Source organism: Azolla caroliniana, unplaced genomic scaffold (assembly GCF_043228905.1).
Source record: "Azolla caroliniana isolate FFs.n. ecotype wild unplaced genomic scaffold, voAzoCaro1.0.p SCAF_11, whole genome shotgun sequence".
In the NCBI taxonomy this organism is placed as follows: domain Eukaryota; kingdom Viridiplantae; phylum Streptophyta; class Polypodiopsida; order Salviniales; family Salviniaceae; genus Azolla; species Azolla caroliniana.
The window spans coordinates 767,090-783,464 of record NW_028230446.1 but is presented as its reverse complement, the minus strand read 5'-3'; the positions used below and the strand labels follow the sequence as shown (position 1 = coordinate 783,464).

At 36.8% G+C, this 16,375-nt stretch overlaps 2 protein-coding genes across 11 annotated transcripts; both read left to right on the top strand.

Annotated features, from left to right (window-relative positions):
* The first annotated feature begins 201 nt into the window (after positions 1–201).
* Positions 202–5,246, top strand: LOC147857521 (RNA-binding protein csdA-like). 10 transcript variants are annotated; one of them, XR_015530432.1, is made up of 7 exons: positions 202–281; positions 450–1,155; positions 1,623–1,733; positions 4,151–4,213; positions 4,306–4,392; positions 4,547–4,698; positions 4,863–5,162. XR_015530432.1 is itself a non-coding variant. In XM_087326774.1 (5 exons), the coding sequence occupies exons 2-4, from the start codon at positions 479–481 to the stop codon at positions 1,693–1,695; spliced, it is 408 nt and encodes a 135-aa protein (XP_087182900.1). In that variant the 5' UTR covers positions 202–281; positions 450–478; the 3' UTR covers positions 1,696–1,733; positions 4,863–5,162. The 10 variants fall into 10 exon arrangements, 3 of the variants coding, with proteins under 3 accessions (XP_087182900.1, XP_087182898.1, XP_087182899.1); XR_015530431.1 differs by having other exon boundaries at positions 4,151–4,392; positions 4,547–4,654; XR_015530430.1 differs by having other exon boundaries at positions 4,151–4,392.
* Positions 5,247–7,937: 2,691 nt separating this feature from the next.
* On the top strand, positions 7,938–13,326 carry LOC147857520 (putative beta-1,3-galactosyltransferase 14). The gene is made up of 7 exons (XM_087327206.1): positions 7,938–9,132; positions 10,304–10,456; positions 10,569–10,651; positions 10,738–10,837; positions 10,927–11,040; positions 11,692–11,834; positions 12,863–13,326. The coding sequence occupies exons 1-7, from the start codon at positions 8,666–8,668 to the stop codon at positions 12,949–12,951; spliced, it is 1,149 nt and encodes a 382-aa protein (XP_087183332.1). The 5' UTR covers positions 7,938–8,665; the 3' UTR covers positions 12,952–13,326.
* The last annotated feature ends 3,049 nt before the right edge of the window (positions 13,327–16,375 follow it).

The window sequence follows — 16,375 nt, the reverse complement described above, 5'->3', positions numbered from 1 at the left end:
ATCAGGGACCCAAGACAACGGCCTTCCAAGTATGCATGTATGTATGTGTGTTATGTATGTATGTTATGTATGCATGCATGTATGTATGTTATGTATGCATGTATGTATGTTATGTATGCATGCATGTATGTATGTATGTATGTATGTATGTATGTATGTTATGTATGCATGCATGTATGTATGTAATGTAGGTATGTAGAGTAACAGACTCCTTCAAGGAGACAACTAGGGTTTCTTTCGAAAACTCAGAGACTCGAAGAACAGAGACTGCCTTCCCGCAGGTAAGCGTTTTGGGCTTCTCTTTATTTCTTTCGTTAGGGTTGAGGGTTTGGATCGATGCTGTTCTGGTCTTTTAGGGTTTAGATTGGGCGTTGTTTCAAACATTCACCCTCAGGGTCGATCTGGTATGCCCGCCTTTTGGACCTTTCCTCATTCTTCTGTGTGCACAGGACTTCCCTTCAATCGCATAGGTTCAACGATGAGCAGGAAACCGGGGGACTGGACCTGTCCTTCATGCCAACATCTAAATTTCAGCTGGAGGGAGTCATGCCAACGATGCAGTGATCCGAAGCAAGGTAATGATGGTGGCTATAGCGGAAGGAGCGAAGAGAGAAGAAGTGATGAAGGAGGAGACTATGGTCGGAGAAGCAGCCGCACATATGGTTTCGGATCTAGTTATAGTAGTGGAAGAGGAGGGGGTGGAGGATTAGAAAGAAGTGGATATAGTGGCTCAGGAGGTGGTTTCTACGACAGAAATCCAGTTGGAAGGGGTGACTATAGGGGTAGTGAGTATACTAGTACTAGAGGCTATGGAGATAGGGGTGATTATAGGAGTAATGAATATAATAACAGAGATAGCGGTAGAGGGGGTTATGGAGGTGGCTCTGATATGAGACCTGGTGATTGGAATTGTGTAGAAAAAAGCTGTGGGGCACATAATTTTGCGAGTAGGACGAATTGCTTCAAGTGTGGTGCTCCTAAGGATGATAATGAAGAAACGATGGATGGGAGAGGAGGTGGAGGTTATGAATCTGGATGGAGTGGTGGCAGCTATGAGAGGGGATCATCTAGAGGTGGTTCGTATTATGACTCGAGTAATGTCGGGGCTGCTGGCGGCCGTGCTGGATGGAAGTCGGGTGATTGGATGTGTACAAGGTATGTGGATTGATTGATTCTCAACTGATTTCAGACGATTTGAGTTTTTTAATTGATTTTAAGAATGGGGATTTTAATGGATTTCAAAATGAGTGGTTTCTAACTGATTTCACTGACTGGTTTATCATGGATGTTGTATATTAATTTTTAATGGATTTAAAGTATTGATCTATAGCTGATTTTGAGGATCAAGTTGTAACTGATTATTTCCACTATAATTGATTTCAAGTATTGGGTTTTATAGAATTCAAGGATAACTAAACTGATTTCAATGATTGATTTTGACCGTTCAATTGTTTTGAGGATGGAATTTTCAACCAATTAATTTAAACTCTCTTCAAAAATTGATTTTTAATTGATATCAGGGATAAATTTTAACTGATTTTTTACCCAGATGGTATGGTAATTTGATTAGTGTTATTTTATCTAAATTTGGCTGATGTCTCTTTGCATTTTTGATATTATAGGCCTGGATGCAACGAACATAATTTTGCAAGCAGGATGGAGTGCTTCCGATGCCAATCTCGAAGAGAGGACTAATCATATCTAGATAAAAGTGCATTGGAGAAGATACAGGGGTAAGGAATATAAATTTTGTTTATGTTTGATTAGGATACAACTTTATGTGTTGGTTCTATTCAGTATCTCATAGCATTCATATTTGAAACCTAGGAAGACTAGTTTCTGGAGACAGAGAGTGAGATGATAAGAGTACGGAAAAGGAAGACATCGATTTATCATCATGTTTAAATTTAACTATATAAAACATCAAAAAGACGCAATTGATCGTACTTGATTCCCCAATCATCCTTTATGACTATCTTCAATGGAGACATCTTTTGGTCACATCAGCATGTGTTGCTACTATCGTTCCTGGATTATGAAAGTAGAATACAATTTTAGCTCTTTTCTCGAATTTAGATCGTGTCATGTTTTGCTCTTTTTATTTCTCATATTCTTCATTGTAATTTCCTCATGTATCGAATATTTTCATGCCTTCTATTGGCGGGTGGAGCTTGGTCCCCACCTGACTACGGTGTGACATATATGAAGAGATTTACCGTTTAGTATGATGTCACTTCTCAATCTTGAAACACCTCGTTTCAGCCTGATGCATTTCAATTCTCAAAGAAGCCAAACAGGACATTGGACTGAGACAGGTATATATATTTTCCATGGAGATAGACGAATTTAGTATTCTTTATTGGCAGCAGGGCAGTAATTAGCTGTGTTCATTGCAAATCAGAAAGAGATTGCGTAAATGATGAAGTGTGGGGTCAGGATAGTGAAGTAAAAAGGACTGTAAAAGAGAAAGCTAAGATCCCTTTAAGATACAAATAAAGTGGTAAATCATTGCAGTAGTTGATCTGCATTTAGGGCCAATACCTGAAGATAATGTTGTGTGGGGACTGGGGAGATATTGAGAGTTTATTGGGTGCCTTGGAGAAGGGAGTTATATGATCTGTGTGATCAGCAAGTACGGAGACAATGGCAACACTTTTATGAATTCAGAGGAAGAGTGATGGAAATGAGATTAGTGAATGTGCTTTGTGAAAATCATAGTGTGGATAGAAGGATTTTCTCTGTGGTTGTGAGGGAAGGTAAGAAGATACATAATGGGGAACGGTCAAAGCAATGTTGAGTATAGCTTATCCTAAAGAAGTAGAAAATGAAGATGACAATGACTGAAAGTCAAGGCATGGTTAATCATGAAGTTTATGAATGATTTTATATGAATTCCTTATTGGTTTGAGTGTTTTGTGAGGTGTTGGAACCTTGTGTGAGAGAGCTTCTGAAGACTTCAATGGGGGTGGATTGACCTTGGACAAAAATGGGAGATTGGCGCTCTAGGTTGAGGCCCGTGATCACGTGGATTATGGATAGCAGTAATGATTTAAATAAAGTTATGGAGTGTGACTGTTAAGTCTAGTTATATCTCTTGATGATCATAGAAACCCCTTGACTCTGTTCTGATCATAGAAGTCCTATTTTTTATGATTCTGAAGGAAAAACATGATAGAGCCATCATTCTCTTCATGAAATATTATTCCCTTAAAAAATATTCCATTGATCTCCCAAATCTCTCCCACACATTGAACTCTCCAAATAGCACTTTTTTGAGCATGAGCTAGCTCTACAACATGAGGTGTAAAATTACTGCAGCGTTTCACATGCTGTATAATCATTAATGTAAAAATTCTTGATATAAATGTCCGTAATTAGGTGACTAGTAAATGGATGATAACGAGGGGTTGTATATGGAGGTACTGGGATATGCTTGCTGAATGGGATATAAAGGCAGTATGTTTTGATGATTCCAATATGAAGGATTATAGTGTAAGGTGATGTTGTGCCCTCTTATAATTTTAGGATTATGATTGTGATAGTGGAGCTATACTTTCTGATGATTTCTAATGTAGTAACTGTCACTTACTGATGAGATAGGAGATCTGTCTCTGTAATGGATAAGGGTAATGATGACGAAGCTGTGTGTTAAAAATGGTTTGCTTGTGGTGAGTAAACCTGGAATGCTTGTTGAGTGTGATACTGGAGACAAGATGATTGGACGATGGTTGCAAGGATTATTGTGATGAGATGACTGGATTTTCATCTATGATTTCTGAATAATGATTCAGTTGCAGCAATATGATTTGATGATGGTCTCTTGATGTTACGTGTATATAATTAGAGCACTTGTACACTTATTATCACATCCAACTCAAACTGTTGTTGGAATGTGATGCTGATGCTGATGCTCAGCTTGTTGGTAGAGATGATGCTGGCTTCAATTTGGTTAAAGATATGTAGAATTCTGTTAAGAAGTTGGATGATGAGCCCGAGATTGATGTACCTTTATAGATGCAGGAAAACGTGACGAATGTTATAGAAAAGATTGTAGAGGTAAGGTCTAGATTATGGCTTTGCCTTGCAGAAAAGTGGATAAATGTTTTCCTTGGTGGAATTTAGAGAGTGACGAGTGGTTTTACATGCTTAGGGTTCAGTACCTCGTGATGATACTTCTTTGGAGATGGATGATATCACGAGTGGCATGATGAAGGTAACTAAACTGATGGATGTGTTTATCAGTTGATTTTGATGATTGTGATGATGCTCTGGAAGATGGTGCTTTTGATGATATTGCGTTGGAAGATGGTGCTATGGATGGGGATGATATTTGTTTTGATGGAAAGCAGGAAGACAGTGTTATTAACAAGGATTATATTTCACATTATAAAGGTATATACATGTCATAGACGGTTAAAGAGGTCAACGATTAGACCGTTCATTCAGTCTTTAATTCATCATGTTTTCGAATTTCTTCATAGCATCTTCTTATTGCTTGATTCTCTTTCTTTATGAAGCTAAAACAGAGTCTGGTTGTATAAAATAGATATCTTGAGCGGGTGAGAGTGGTCATCCTCTGGTTGTGCTATTTGAATCTCTTATCTCAACTTTCAAGAATTGTACGAGTATGTCTGAGGTTTCATCGCTTTCATCAGTATGTGTCATGCATACAAACAGATGCTTTATCTGCATACTATGGTCTGGAAATGTTTCAAATAATGAACACAACATACTTTACTTTCTTTTTCTGTTTAAATCTTGTACATTTTACGAGGCGACAAGCCTTTGGGTGGGTCTCAGGTGTCTCAAAGAACTTTTGGTACATTTTCCAACTTGGATAACTATTTATATATATTTTGCAGATAACTGTGGTTCGCTTACTTAGGAGGATGGAAAGTGAGGATTGAATCTCTATTGATGGAGCGATCGCATGGTTGAAGTCCAGATTTTAACTCTAGCTAGTGTATTGTTTTGGTTTTTAGTCATAAAATTGAGCATGGACCTTTGAGTCTCTAGAGAAGGGAACAAAGACGATGGGTTTGAATGTCGTTTTGGTTTTCAAGGACATTTAGTCATGTACTGAACTGAGCCAAGGTTTAGAACAGGCCCTTAATATGGAGATTCTAAACAGATTTATTTATAAACCGGATGGTTTTTTTCGTTATTATGATGATCTGTACACTAAATCTGTTAAGTCAGGGTTTTAACATGCATGGTTTATATATAGCAGTTAACATCTGTTTTAATGAGTGTCCACTCCTTGCTGTTTTTTTTATTTGATTTACGAATGTTATTATTGTTGGCATGTGCGAGTCCAATGGTTTTTTTAAATGCTCATTGAAGCCAACCTGGGACATAACTTGGTTTATCAAATTTTCTTCATGATTAATCCGGGTTTGTTCAGATTCGACACATTCTACAATGAAAAACTGTTGTCGAGAGGAACTAAATCAGCCATCTTATCAACTTGAACAATTTATTGTGGACTTATACAATGGAACTATGAAATTCCACTCTATATTTTAGGATTCCATAATTGTGAGTTTGTGCTTCAATATCCTTGAGCTATCAACAATGTGTTATTGTATCTATGAATGTGTATATCTATTCATCAGTAATCGTAATACATAATGTTTGTGAACTAGCTTGATGTCTTTGTGCACTCTTCTTGTTCCATTTGCTTTTCTTGCCACTAATGACCCGAGTAAAATGGCCTATTCTTGACCACTTTGTGCAACATTTCCTTGTGATTTGTGTGTCTCATCTGTTTGTGCCCATGACCATTTTACTATTTGGCTTGAAATATTGGAACAAAATCTAGTATTGATATTTTAGCTTGTACGCTAAATTCTAACCAATTTGTGCTATTTTTGAGAAATTCCTTGTAACCAATCCAATATTTTATATAGTGGAAAGGTAACTTGATGAATGAGTGAAAAGCTGATCTCTCAAATGTAGCTTAGTTGAGTCTTGGCGATGGACTTTCCTTTAATGTTCCATCGCTTTAAAGGAAATAGCTCTAAAACGTTACATTTGTGTTTTCTTTGTATTCCCCAAAATGCCCCAAAATTTTGCTATTTCTGAAATGCCCTTCTTCATCCCATCAAATACTATTTGTGCAATGACCTGATCAATTCATACCTTTGTTTTGGTAGACCAGGGGACATTTGGAGAAATAACCAAAACTTTGGGTTATTTGGGGAAGCATCTGAAAAGCTCAATTGCATTTCAGCTATGTCTCCCTAAAATCTAATCAAAGTATTAATTGATTACTTTGTCGATTAGGGGCCTTAGCTTCGATGAAGTTGATATGGGCAACTACAAGCTAGGCACATTGTATAATTTTCTTATATAAATGTAAGCATACTATATCAAAATTTGGCTAGTTATTACAAAAAACACTAAGCAACAGACGGGTATTTCTATGCGTACAAGTTGAAATATCCATACGTTGCTTAGTGTTTTTTGTAGCATGCTCTTGTGTAATAGCTTTCCGTTCCTAGTTACATGTATCATCTCTCTAATTTGTTTGTGTTTTTGCATTGTAGGACACCATCGTTGAAAGAAAAAGTCTTTTCCATTGTCTCACATATGAAAAACCAAAATTTCGAAGAACATGTTTTCGGCATATTGATCATTTTATAGTTGTGGCTTGCTCATACATACTTTTGATGGTTTGCATCCTTTAAGTAAAAACACACAACAATAATGTTTCGATTGAAAAGATATGATGTAAAAAGCGATAGCTATAATAGTTTGCAACGTAGTGTTATTGTTTCACCTCTCATGTGAAATAAAGATCCCAATGCTATTTATCATGTTAAATTGGTTTTATGACTTGTAAATTGTGACCGGTTTGTCAACAAATTGATGATTGTTTTTGTTATGATCATGATTGTGGATGTTGACATCTTTCATTGCACTAAAATGAGTTCTATGACTTTCGAATTTTTTGCAACCTAGTTTTAAGTGTGGAGCTCAAACTTGCTAGATGGTCAAAGATCGTTCACGAAATTCCCATGTCTTAATTGCGAGTTTGTGCCTTTTTCGAGTGAGCATGTAGAAATGTGGGCATGCTCTGAGTCTCTCCACACGGGTAATGAATGAATGGCGCAATCAGAAAAACGCAGGTTCTCTGACATACACGGCCACACAGACAGAGACGCACAACCAACAATGACCAACTACGAGGGCATCAACGGGGAGACAAGTTTTCGTATTGCGGCCACCACCACCACCACCACCACCTTGTACACGGGCATTTCACGAAATATATACCTATCTATACATCTATCTTGCTGATCTTATCTATCTATATGTAAATGTATGTAGGAGGCGCGCTTATGATCACCGAAGTGAGTTAATCGCTATGGCATCTGCCGAGTCCAGGTGTATGCATGTCAGATGGGATGGAGGGTGAAGATCCGAGAGTGTGAGACACGGACCCGAGCACCCGTAACACACAAACATAGACACAAACACAAACACAGACACAAACACAAACACAGAGAGAGAGACATATCCATGATCTTTGAGCCCAAATTACCATACCACTTTCATTTGATTAATCTTCTTCTTTATTCTAATTTCTATCTAACAAGCAAATTTCAAAAAGAAAACACAAAGACAGAAAGACAGAGACAGAGACAGAGACAGAGAAAAGTGGGAAGCAGGGGATGGAGAGATAGATATGGAAGAGGGGAGATAGATATGCATCCCCCCCCTTCCCCTTTCTCTTCTTTCCAGGCCTCCCCTCCTGCGCTAGCCACCATATCTCCCTCTCGCGCAGCTTCGGATCTTCTCTGTCTCTCTTGTGGGTCTCTTGGAAATTCACGACCTCATGATCTCATGGCACAGTTTTCTTAACTGAGCGCAGTTTGGTGTATCGTGTCGCTTGGGATCAGTAAAACTTGGGATTCTTTTACTGATCGCATCCGTATAAGATCAAAAGCTCTTTAGGTTCGTTTTTTATTTATTAGATCAGAACAGAATTTTTGATGATACCAGAGCAGAATCAGGGTTTATGGCCAGAATTGGGTGAAGAATCCATGTAACCGTTGCAATAATCTGTACGATCTGATCATCAAAGGAAGCACATTTTGTGCGTAAATTGATGAAACCGATGCATTTGGTTCTTTGGCGAGACCACAATTACAGTTTTCAATAAGGACTAGTTGCTAAACCACTTGATTTTGTGGGAAGATTACACGTATCTGATTCTAAGACATATTAGGATGAACTGAAAGCTTATATGTGCTCAGACAAGACAGCATATTAGTGATGAACTGAAATCTTATATGCTCGCAAATGAGACCAGGGTCAAAGTTAGGATTTATGATCAAAATTTTGTCAAATATCGGTTAGAAATCACATCTAGATTCTATCCTTAAGGTAAATGGATTTTTTTGGAGTAAAGTGAAGAAAATCAAAGCGTAGAATCTCTTTGACGCAATTACAACAGTGATAGGGTTTTTGATTTTTGAGTTCTCATAGTTATCAGGAGATCATATTATAGTCCGATTCTCAGACAAATCATCAATTTGGCGAAGTTCAAGGTTATAGATTCTTTCATGAGACAAGATCAAAGTTTGGGTTTATGATCAGAATTTGTTGAGCTTCAAGCCTTTTTCCCCCATTCTACACCTTCATTTGGAGATCTACCAGCATGCCTTCATCTCCAAAAAAGTCTGGACCTTTCCGAGTGCAAGAGAAGGGATTTCTGAAATCATTGAAGCTTTCTCAGTGTCAGATTTTGCTCTTTTTCCTTCTCTTCGTAGCAGTATTTGCACTTGCTGTCTTCAAGTGGGACACTGCATCGTTTTTCTCGAGATCAGATAATGATGATGATCAACGCCAACGGCGATCATCTTGTAATTGCATTAATGTGGAGGATACCTTGAGATCTACCTTCATTAAGCCTGGAGAGAAATACCCTGGTTGGGCAGGAGGGACAAAGCATGGCTCAGATCAGGCTTTGGTTGGTCAAGATCTTCTGCCATTAGATGGTGGAGATAGCCTCTCAAGGCCAAAGCTATTAGGCTTTGTTGGTGTTCAGACTGGATTTGGTTCGGTTGATAGAAGGAAAGCGCTGCGAGAGACGTGGTTCCCTGCGGAACCTGAAGGTCTTTTCAGGTATCCTCAATCTTTTCTGTTTACCCCTCGTGTTCCCAAAGTTTTTTCACCTCCATGTAAACTGTAATAGATATGATCGTCTTAGACACTTACTTGTATTGTCTCCTTAAAGATCACAAGCATCTCTTAGCATTCGTTGAGAATTTTGGTGATCTTCATAAACAGCGTTTACCTAGATATGTTCCGGTTTATCTCTAATAGTGGCTTTATGCTTTCTTTGAAACTCTTATTGGATTGCATAAGATAATTAAATGCCAAAATGAGAGATATTGAATGAGCACGCAGAGATGAAAGGATATACGAATGAAAGTAGAAATTTGACATACATACATGCACAACACATTATATGTACAGCGAAGTCTGTTTCTGCAATTATTTTTTAATCCTTTTTGAGTTGAAATTTTAGCAATGCACAAACACACAGGCAGACAAAAAATGATGAAGGCTACAAAATGGTGAGGCTGGAGGCAGTAAAAATGAAATTTGCTTTTCTATTAACTAAAGTGAATGGATATTTTAAAATGTATTCCTTTTGATTGGAAAAATAAGTATCATGTAATTTGATTCCAACTGTTGGAGAAATAAGTTTATAAAGTAATAGATTTTGACTCATTGAGCATGTAGTTCATGTGGTCATTATGTGGTTGATAAAATCTACTGTTATTGAGATGTCTGGTAGTGCAGATTCACGCTTACATTTTTCGTTGGCTACTCAATATATTGATGAATTTTTTTGTTTTAACTTATTATTGTGCTCTTCTTCAATCTCTCTCTCTCTCTCTCAGGTTTGAGTCCTACTGGGACCATAGGAGACTAAGTGGATGAATGAATGGAATGGTGGACATCATAATTAGAGGTCCCATGGGTCAATATTGGCCTCTGTATTGGCGTTAAAAATATCTATATCTATATCTATAGGAAACCATTTGATACATAATTAGGAATATCAATTATGTCTAGGAAACCCAAATCTTTCCCTCATCCTGTAGGATCTACGAGATCACCTCAGGGGTGCTGAATGCATCTGGGGGTCATAGACCGACCGTACAACCAGATCCAAAGAACCAAACTAGTTTCTAGACAAGGATACTTAGCTAAGAGAAAGAAACTTTCCTTTTTTTGTCACTCTGGTTTAACACGTAGAACTGAATATACACTGCCCTTTTTGCAGATTGGAGCAGGCAACAGGGCTGGCATTTAGATTTGTTATTGGAAAGACATCAGATCCACATAAAATGGCAGAACTGGACAAAGAGATCGAAACATACAAGGATTTCATGCGCATAGATTTTGAAGAAGAATATTTGAATCTCCCGAGGAAAACGTATGAGAAGTCTGCACATACTCTAAGATGAATGAAGAACCCTATATTAAAATCAATTGAATTATTTCGTGTTTTTGCTGGTGAATTATATGTCTTACCTCTTTTGACACAGATTGGCCTTTTTCAAAGCAGCCTATCTTCTTTTTGATGCAGACTTTTATGTAAAGGCAGATGATGATATCTACTTGCGTCCAGGTTAAAGATTGTTTAATTTGTCTGAAAATGGTTCATGAATGTTTCACATCATAATTTTCCTTGTGAATATTATGATTTTGTTTCAGATCGTCTAGCAACTTTGCTGGCCAAGGATAGAAAATCTTCTCGAACTTACCTTGGGTGCATGAAAAAAGGGCCAGTAATTACAGATCCAAAGTTTAAGTGGTGGGTTCTTCAAGCCCATCAAGATTTGATCGTAGTATATGTAAAAACTTAAGGCAGATAGTTATACTTCTGAAGTTAATCCTAAACAGGTATGAACCTCAAGGTTACATGTTGGGGAGTGAGTACTTTTATCATGCATATGGGCCAATCTACGCATTATCATCGGAGGTAGTTGCCAGTCTAGCCCTGGCAAGGAATGACAGGTTAATATCAACTCTTGCTTCGGAATATGTTTCATACTGATTTGTATGTTTTGATTGAGGGAGCCAATTTGTCATCTCATTGTGGCTCACTCTGGTGTCTATGAAGATTTGAGGAAAGAAGCATGGACAAGTTTGCATGCATGGAAAATAAGCTCCTTAAGCTCTCAAACTTTACTTTAAATGTTCCATAATAGAAACAGAGATACACCTGGACAGATGAAATGTATAGTGATCCATATGAAATTTCTATATCCTGCCTATGCATCCGTGCATCTAACTAAACATAAAAGTTTCTTGCAAACAAGTATGATGGAAGCTCATAGAAGATGAAACATTTCTGAAATCTCAGAAAACAGCTCCTCAGATGTTCAGATATGAAATGTATAGTGATCCATATGAAATTTCTATATCCTGCCTATGCATCCATGCATCTAACTAAACATAAAAGTTTCTGGCAAACAAGTATGATGGAAGCTCATAGAAAATGAAACATTTCTGAAATCTCAGAAAAAAGCTCCTCAGATGTTCAGATAGACTTTACATACCCAGCAATGTAGGAACCTGTAATTGAAATTTGTAATTGAATGAGGCCATTTGATTTAAACCAGTGATTTGCCTCAGTGAAATTGATAGTGTCTTGTGTCCTTACAGTTTCCGGTTCTTTATTAATGAAGATGTCACCGTTGGGGCATGGATGCTTGCTATGAATGTGAATCATGAAGATAACAGAGATCTATGTGATCCAACATGTAAATCAACATCAGTTGCTGTATGGGACATTCCGAAATGTTCAGGTAAGGCGCTATCTCTTTATCTACATGTACAAGTTACTTTCTAATCACGTAACATTTAACATTCATAATATACCTATGTTTCCTCCATCTCAGTGGCACAGTTTTCATGCAATCATCATGTGGTTGGTCATTTAGTTTGGAGGTACATGCATATTGTTTTTTAGTTTATTTTTTGTGGGACATATTGTTGACAAGTTAAGGTGGTAACGTTAGAAACCTCTCCTTATGTCTTTTTGTTGATGTGATGATATGTAGCAATGGGACGGTTCGGTTTCAAGGCAAAGAAACCGAACCGAACTGATTATTAAAAAAAAACCACACCAAACCGTTTATGAACTCTCAGTATTTAAACCAAACCATTTAAGAAAAAGTTGAAACCAAACCATTTAAAACCAAACCGTTTAGGGAAAAGTTGAAACCAAACCGAACCATTTAATAAAAAATTTAAACCTAACCACTTAAGTCAAACTAATTAAACATCTATATAAACAAAAATACATTAAATTAAATAAGCATTTAAGTTAAATTTATTAAATCAATAAAAGAAACTTTAATTGAACCATTAAATTAAATAAATATTTAAGTTAAATTAATTAAAAATCAATAAAAAACCATTAAATCAATAAACTATTAAGGTAAAAAAAAGTTTACCAAAAACCTATAAACCTTTAAACCAAACCTATAAACCTGAGTTTTAGAACCTAAACTGAACTGTTTATCGGAAATCCAAACTTAACCATTAATTTTTTTTGGAGCCAATAAACCGTTAAACCATGGCTTCACGGTTCGGTTCGGTTTGAGCCGAAACCGTGCCCATTGCTAATGATATGTATATTGTGTGCGCGCACATTAATAGGGGCCAGACACCTCTCTTTGCCTTTTCTTTATGTACATTCTAGTTTATGGGTCTGTTGTGTTTATTCTCTGTTTGGGTGCTGCACTGTAGCATATGTTTGGAGATCATCACTGCTCATGCTATTGGTGCGCTGTGTTGTTTTTCAACTTATGGTCGGTTATTGATCTGCCAGGTCTATGCAATCCAGCTGAAAGGCTCAGAGAATTGCATAAAATTGATAAGTGTTCTAACAGCCCAACTTTACCAGCGGATGAAAAGTGAACAGTGAAGTATGAACATAATAAACTCTGCTACAAAGAGATCTGGTACTGTCACCGGGTTCCTTTTCTCGGAAAATATAGGCAGCATGATCTGCATATTGTGACAAGACCTAGGTTCGTGTTCCTTCCTCATGATGGAGTGTTAGTTATATATGCTAGGTGCTTCAATTTTCTTTTACGGAAAATTGGGTGGGTGCTCACATTTCATTTACCACCTGCAATGGCATAAATTATTATTACTCTGCCACTGTGTCCAATTGGGCAAAAGCTTCACGACAGCAATGATAGCTAGTTTGGAGAGAGATGATCTAAATGGACTGATAGTTTACAGTTTAAATTAATATCATTATTTGGTAATATCATTGATTATTTGTAACCACCTCTTGGGTACATACCCATAGGATATTCTTGAGTTTATTTATATGTTGCCATACTGTATGAGAACATTCAGTAATATCATTCAAATATGGTAGTCATTGGTTTGCCAGTGCAATTACATTATTTTTATGAATGGATGGACAAAAGGGAATCACATCAGTGTAATTTCTTTGTTATCCCCACGGCGGACAATCATAATATCCAACAGAATAATTGGATTATCCTTTTGGAGTTCCTTCTCACAAATCCTTGAGAGAGCTTCCTTGACGAGTCCTCTAGGAATACCATTTTGTTACAATATGATTTAAGGCCAATGTGTAGGAGTGTTGGATTTGAAAATATGATTGATTCTTAAATGACAGAATTTGTAAGAGATTTGAGGGGAAGCCCAGTTTTGGGAATTGTACACTATGCTGATTGATTATAGTGAATTGATCATCTCCATGCACCCTACACCCACATATTAAGAGGGGTTGATCACTTGAATGTCATACCTAATAGACCACGTAGAGGGTTGAGCTCATCTGTAATGCATTATTTACACACAATATAGATTTTGTGCCTCAGAGTAAGAATATCCCTTCCTAGGAAGGAGGCAACACATTGAGAAAATTTGTGTACTCAGATCTCATGGGTTGAGCTCATGAGATCAACCCATGCCCACATATTAAGAGGGGTTGATCACTTGAATGTCATACCTAATAGACCACCCAGAGGGTTGAGCTCATGTGTAATGCATTATTTACACATAATATAGATTTTTGTGCCTCAGAGTAAGAATATCCCTTCCTAGGAAGGAGACACACATTGAGAAAATTTGTGTACTCAGATCTCATGGGTTGACATTAGACTCTCTATGGATGTGAAAGATAATAATCTATCTATATCCATGCTAAATCATCACCTAGTTCTCTCTTTACTTGTAATTGGATGCAAACTTAATGGTATTGTTTTGTGACGTGTAGGAATTCTTCTATAAAAGAATGCTCAAATGATATAGATAAAAGTATATGATTGAAAGTCTTCCATACCCAGGGCAATCTTTGATACACATCCTTTGATGCCATGCATGCTTGCTTAGTGACCTTAATGAGAACTCTAGGGCTTGCAAATGTGTATTGATTTTTGAAAAACCTCGTGGAACTGTTGGCTCATTCTAGAGGTAACGAAAATTGGAAGTAGAGGATGGTAAGTTCTCATGCTCATTTATTTTGACCTTTATGACATTTACACTTACCTTTTTAGTTTGCCCCATGTAGCATTATCAAATTTGTTGCACGATACTCTACATGGTCTCTTAAGTATCAATATCCCCATGCTTAAGAGACCACCTACATGTTTATTTGCATTAACTTGGTACAATATAAGAAGAAACTCACATGTGTGTGTGTGTGCGCGCACACACACACAAACACACACACACACACACAAACACTTTTTTACCAAATCTATAACCTTGTGAAAGAACTCCATCTTGAGTTTGATCTCTTTACAAATATCATGAGGATGTCATCAAATTTGAAGGGAGAAATTTGTTGAATATGTTTCATTGTGCAATAACTCCATTTTGAGTTTGAATCACAATGACAATGAAACATATACTAGGCGGATTTCATCTAAATTGAAGGTAATGATGCTCACTTCTTGAGATGATTGATCTCCAATTGCACTTTGGTCATAGTCTTGCAATGCACCCAAAACATGAATTGAAAAGAATGTCATTTTGTGAACTCGTAATGAATCTAGTGCATTTGAAGCTAACCTAAGGAATGATGGAACAAGAGCTGAAGATTGGCATTGAGCATTGTTTATTTCAATTGCTATTTCAGATGTGATTCCAAGGTTGGTTGGTATATTATGGTTTGACCAAAGTTGAAAGCTACGGAAATCCGAGTTTGCAGGTCCTATGATATTGGAAGTGTACCAGTGGATACAATATCACCTTCGGCATTGGCATGTCATCAAGTATTGGTGTGACTTTGAGTGACATAGAGATGTCGATTATTGGAAGGTCGAAATCGAGGCCCTTGGTGTTTTCTTAAATGAGTAAAAAAAGGAATTGATAATGTAATCATCCATTGCAAGTGTAAGTGAAGTACAAAACCTCAATACGTGTAGCATTGTGGTGTCAAATTTCAACAAATACTCGAAGAACTACACGACAATCAATGTAGATGTATCATTTTTTACAATTTGTAATTCATAGTAACTTACTTCCCCATTTGCAGTTCACAATTTATTGACACGCAAGTTTATCTTAAATTTTTTCGAATAACACTTTCTAAATTTTAGAGATGATATATGGTAATGTACTTGGAAATAATATTCGGTCTTAAATGTAATTGTTTTCTCTATGTTGAGAGTTGTCTATTAGAAATCTATTTAAAAGAAGTGATTCTTTTTTAGAACAGTCTTGGTATGATTATATCAATTTCTCTTATATTTCTAGGAAAATTATAGAAGAAAATCACCAATGTTGCTCACCTAACAACGATGTCAAGAATGACATGAATTTTAATATGTTAAATTTATGTACATATAATCAACATTTTTATCATCACTGGCCATTCGAACAACAATGCCCTCTCACTCAACACAACTTTTTTAATTTATAAAAATAGACAACTTTGTGTGGAAAGGTGAGTGAGATTATAAAGATTAATGATTTATTGAGTATCCACATCGAGGAGGACCTAGTGATAAAAAATTAATCAAATCAATGAGAAAGTATGACTAAGTGATGGTGGCCACTAGTGTGTCTAAATATGGTAGAGCTTAGGTGGTGGTTAGGTTTGATATTGAGCTAAGGAGCAAATACTTTCAGCATTATGTACATATATATCTAAGGTTTTCTAGTGATTGTTCCTACTCGTACTATTGATTTTATGACAATTGTTGGCTCATACCAAGCAACAAACCTAACAATCAATTATGTGCTAGTTAGTATATCACAATAAATCATGTACAATATCCAATAGCCACATGATGTTGGAATGGCCATGCCTCATGCTTCACTACGAGGACAAGTTAACATTATGCTCAATTTA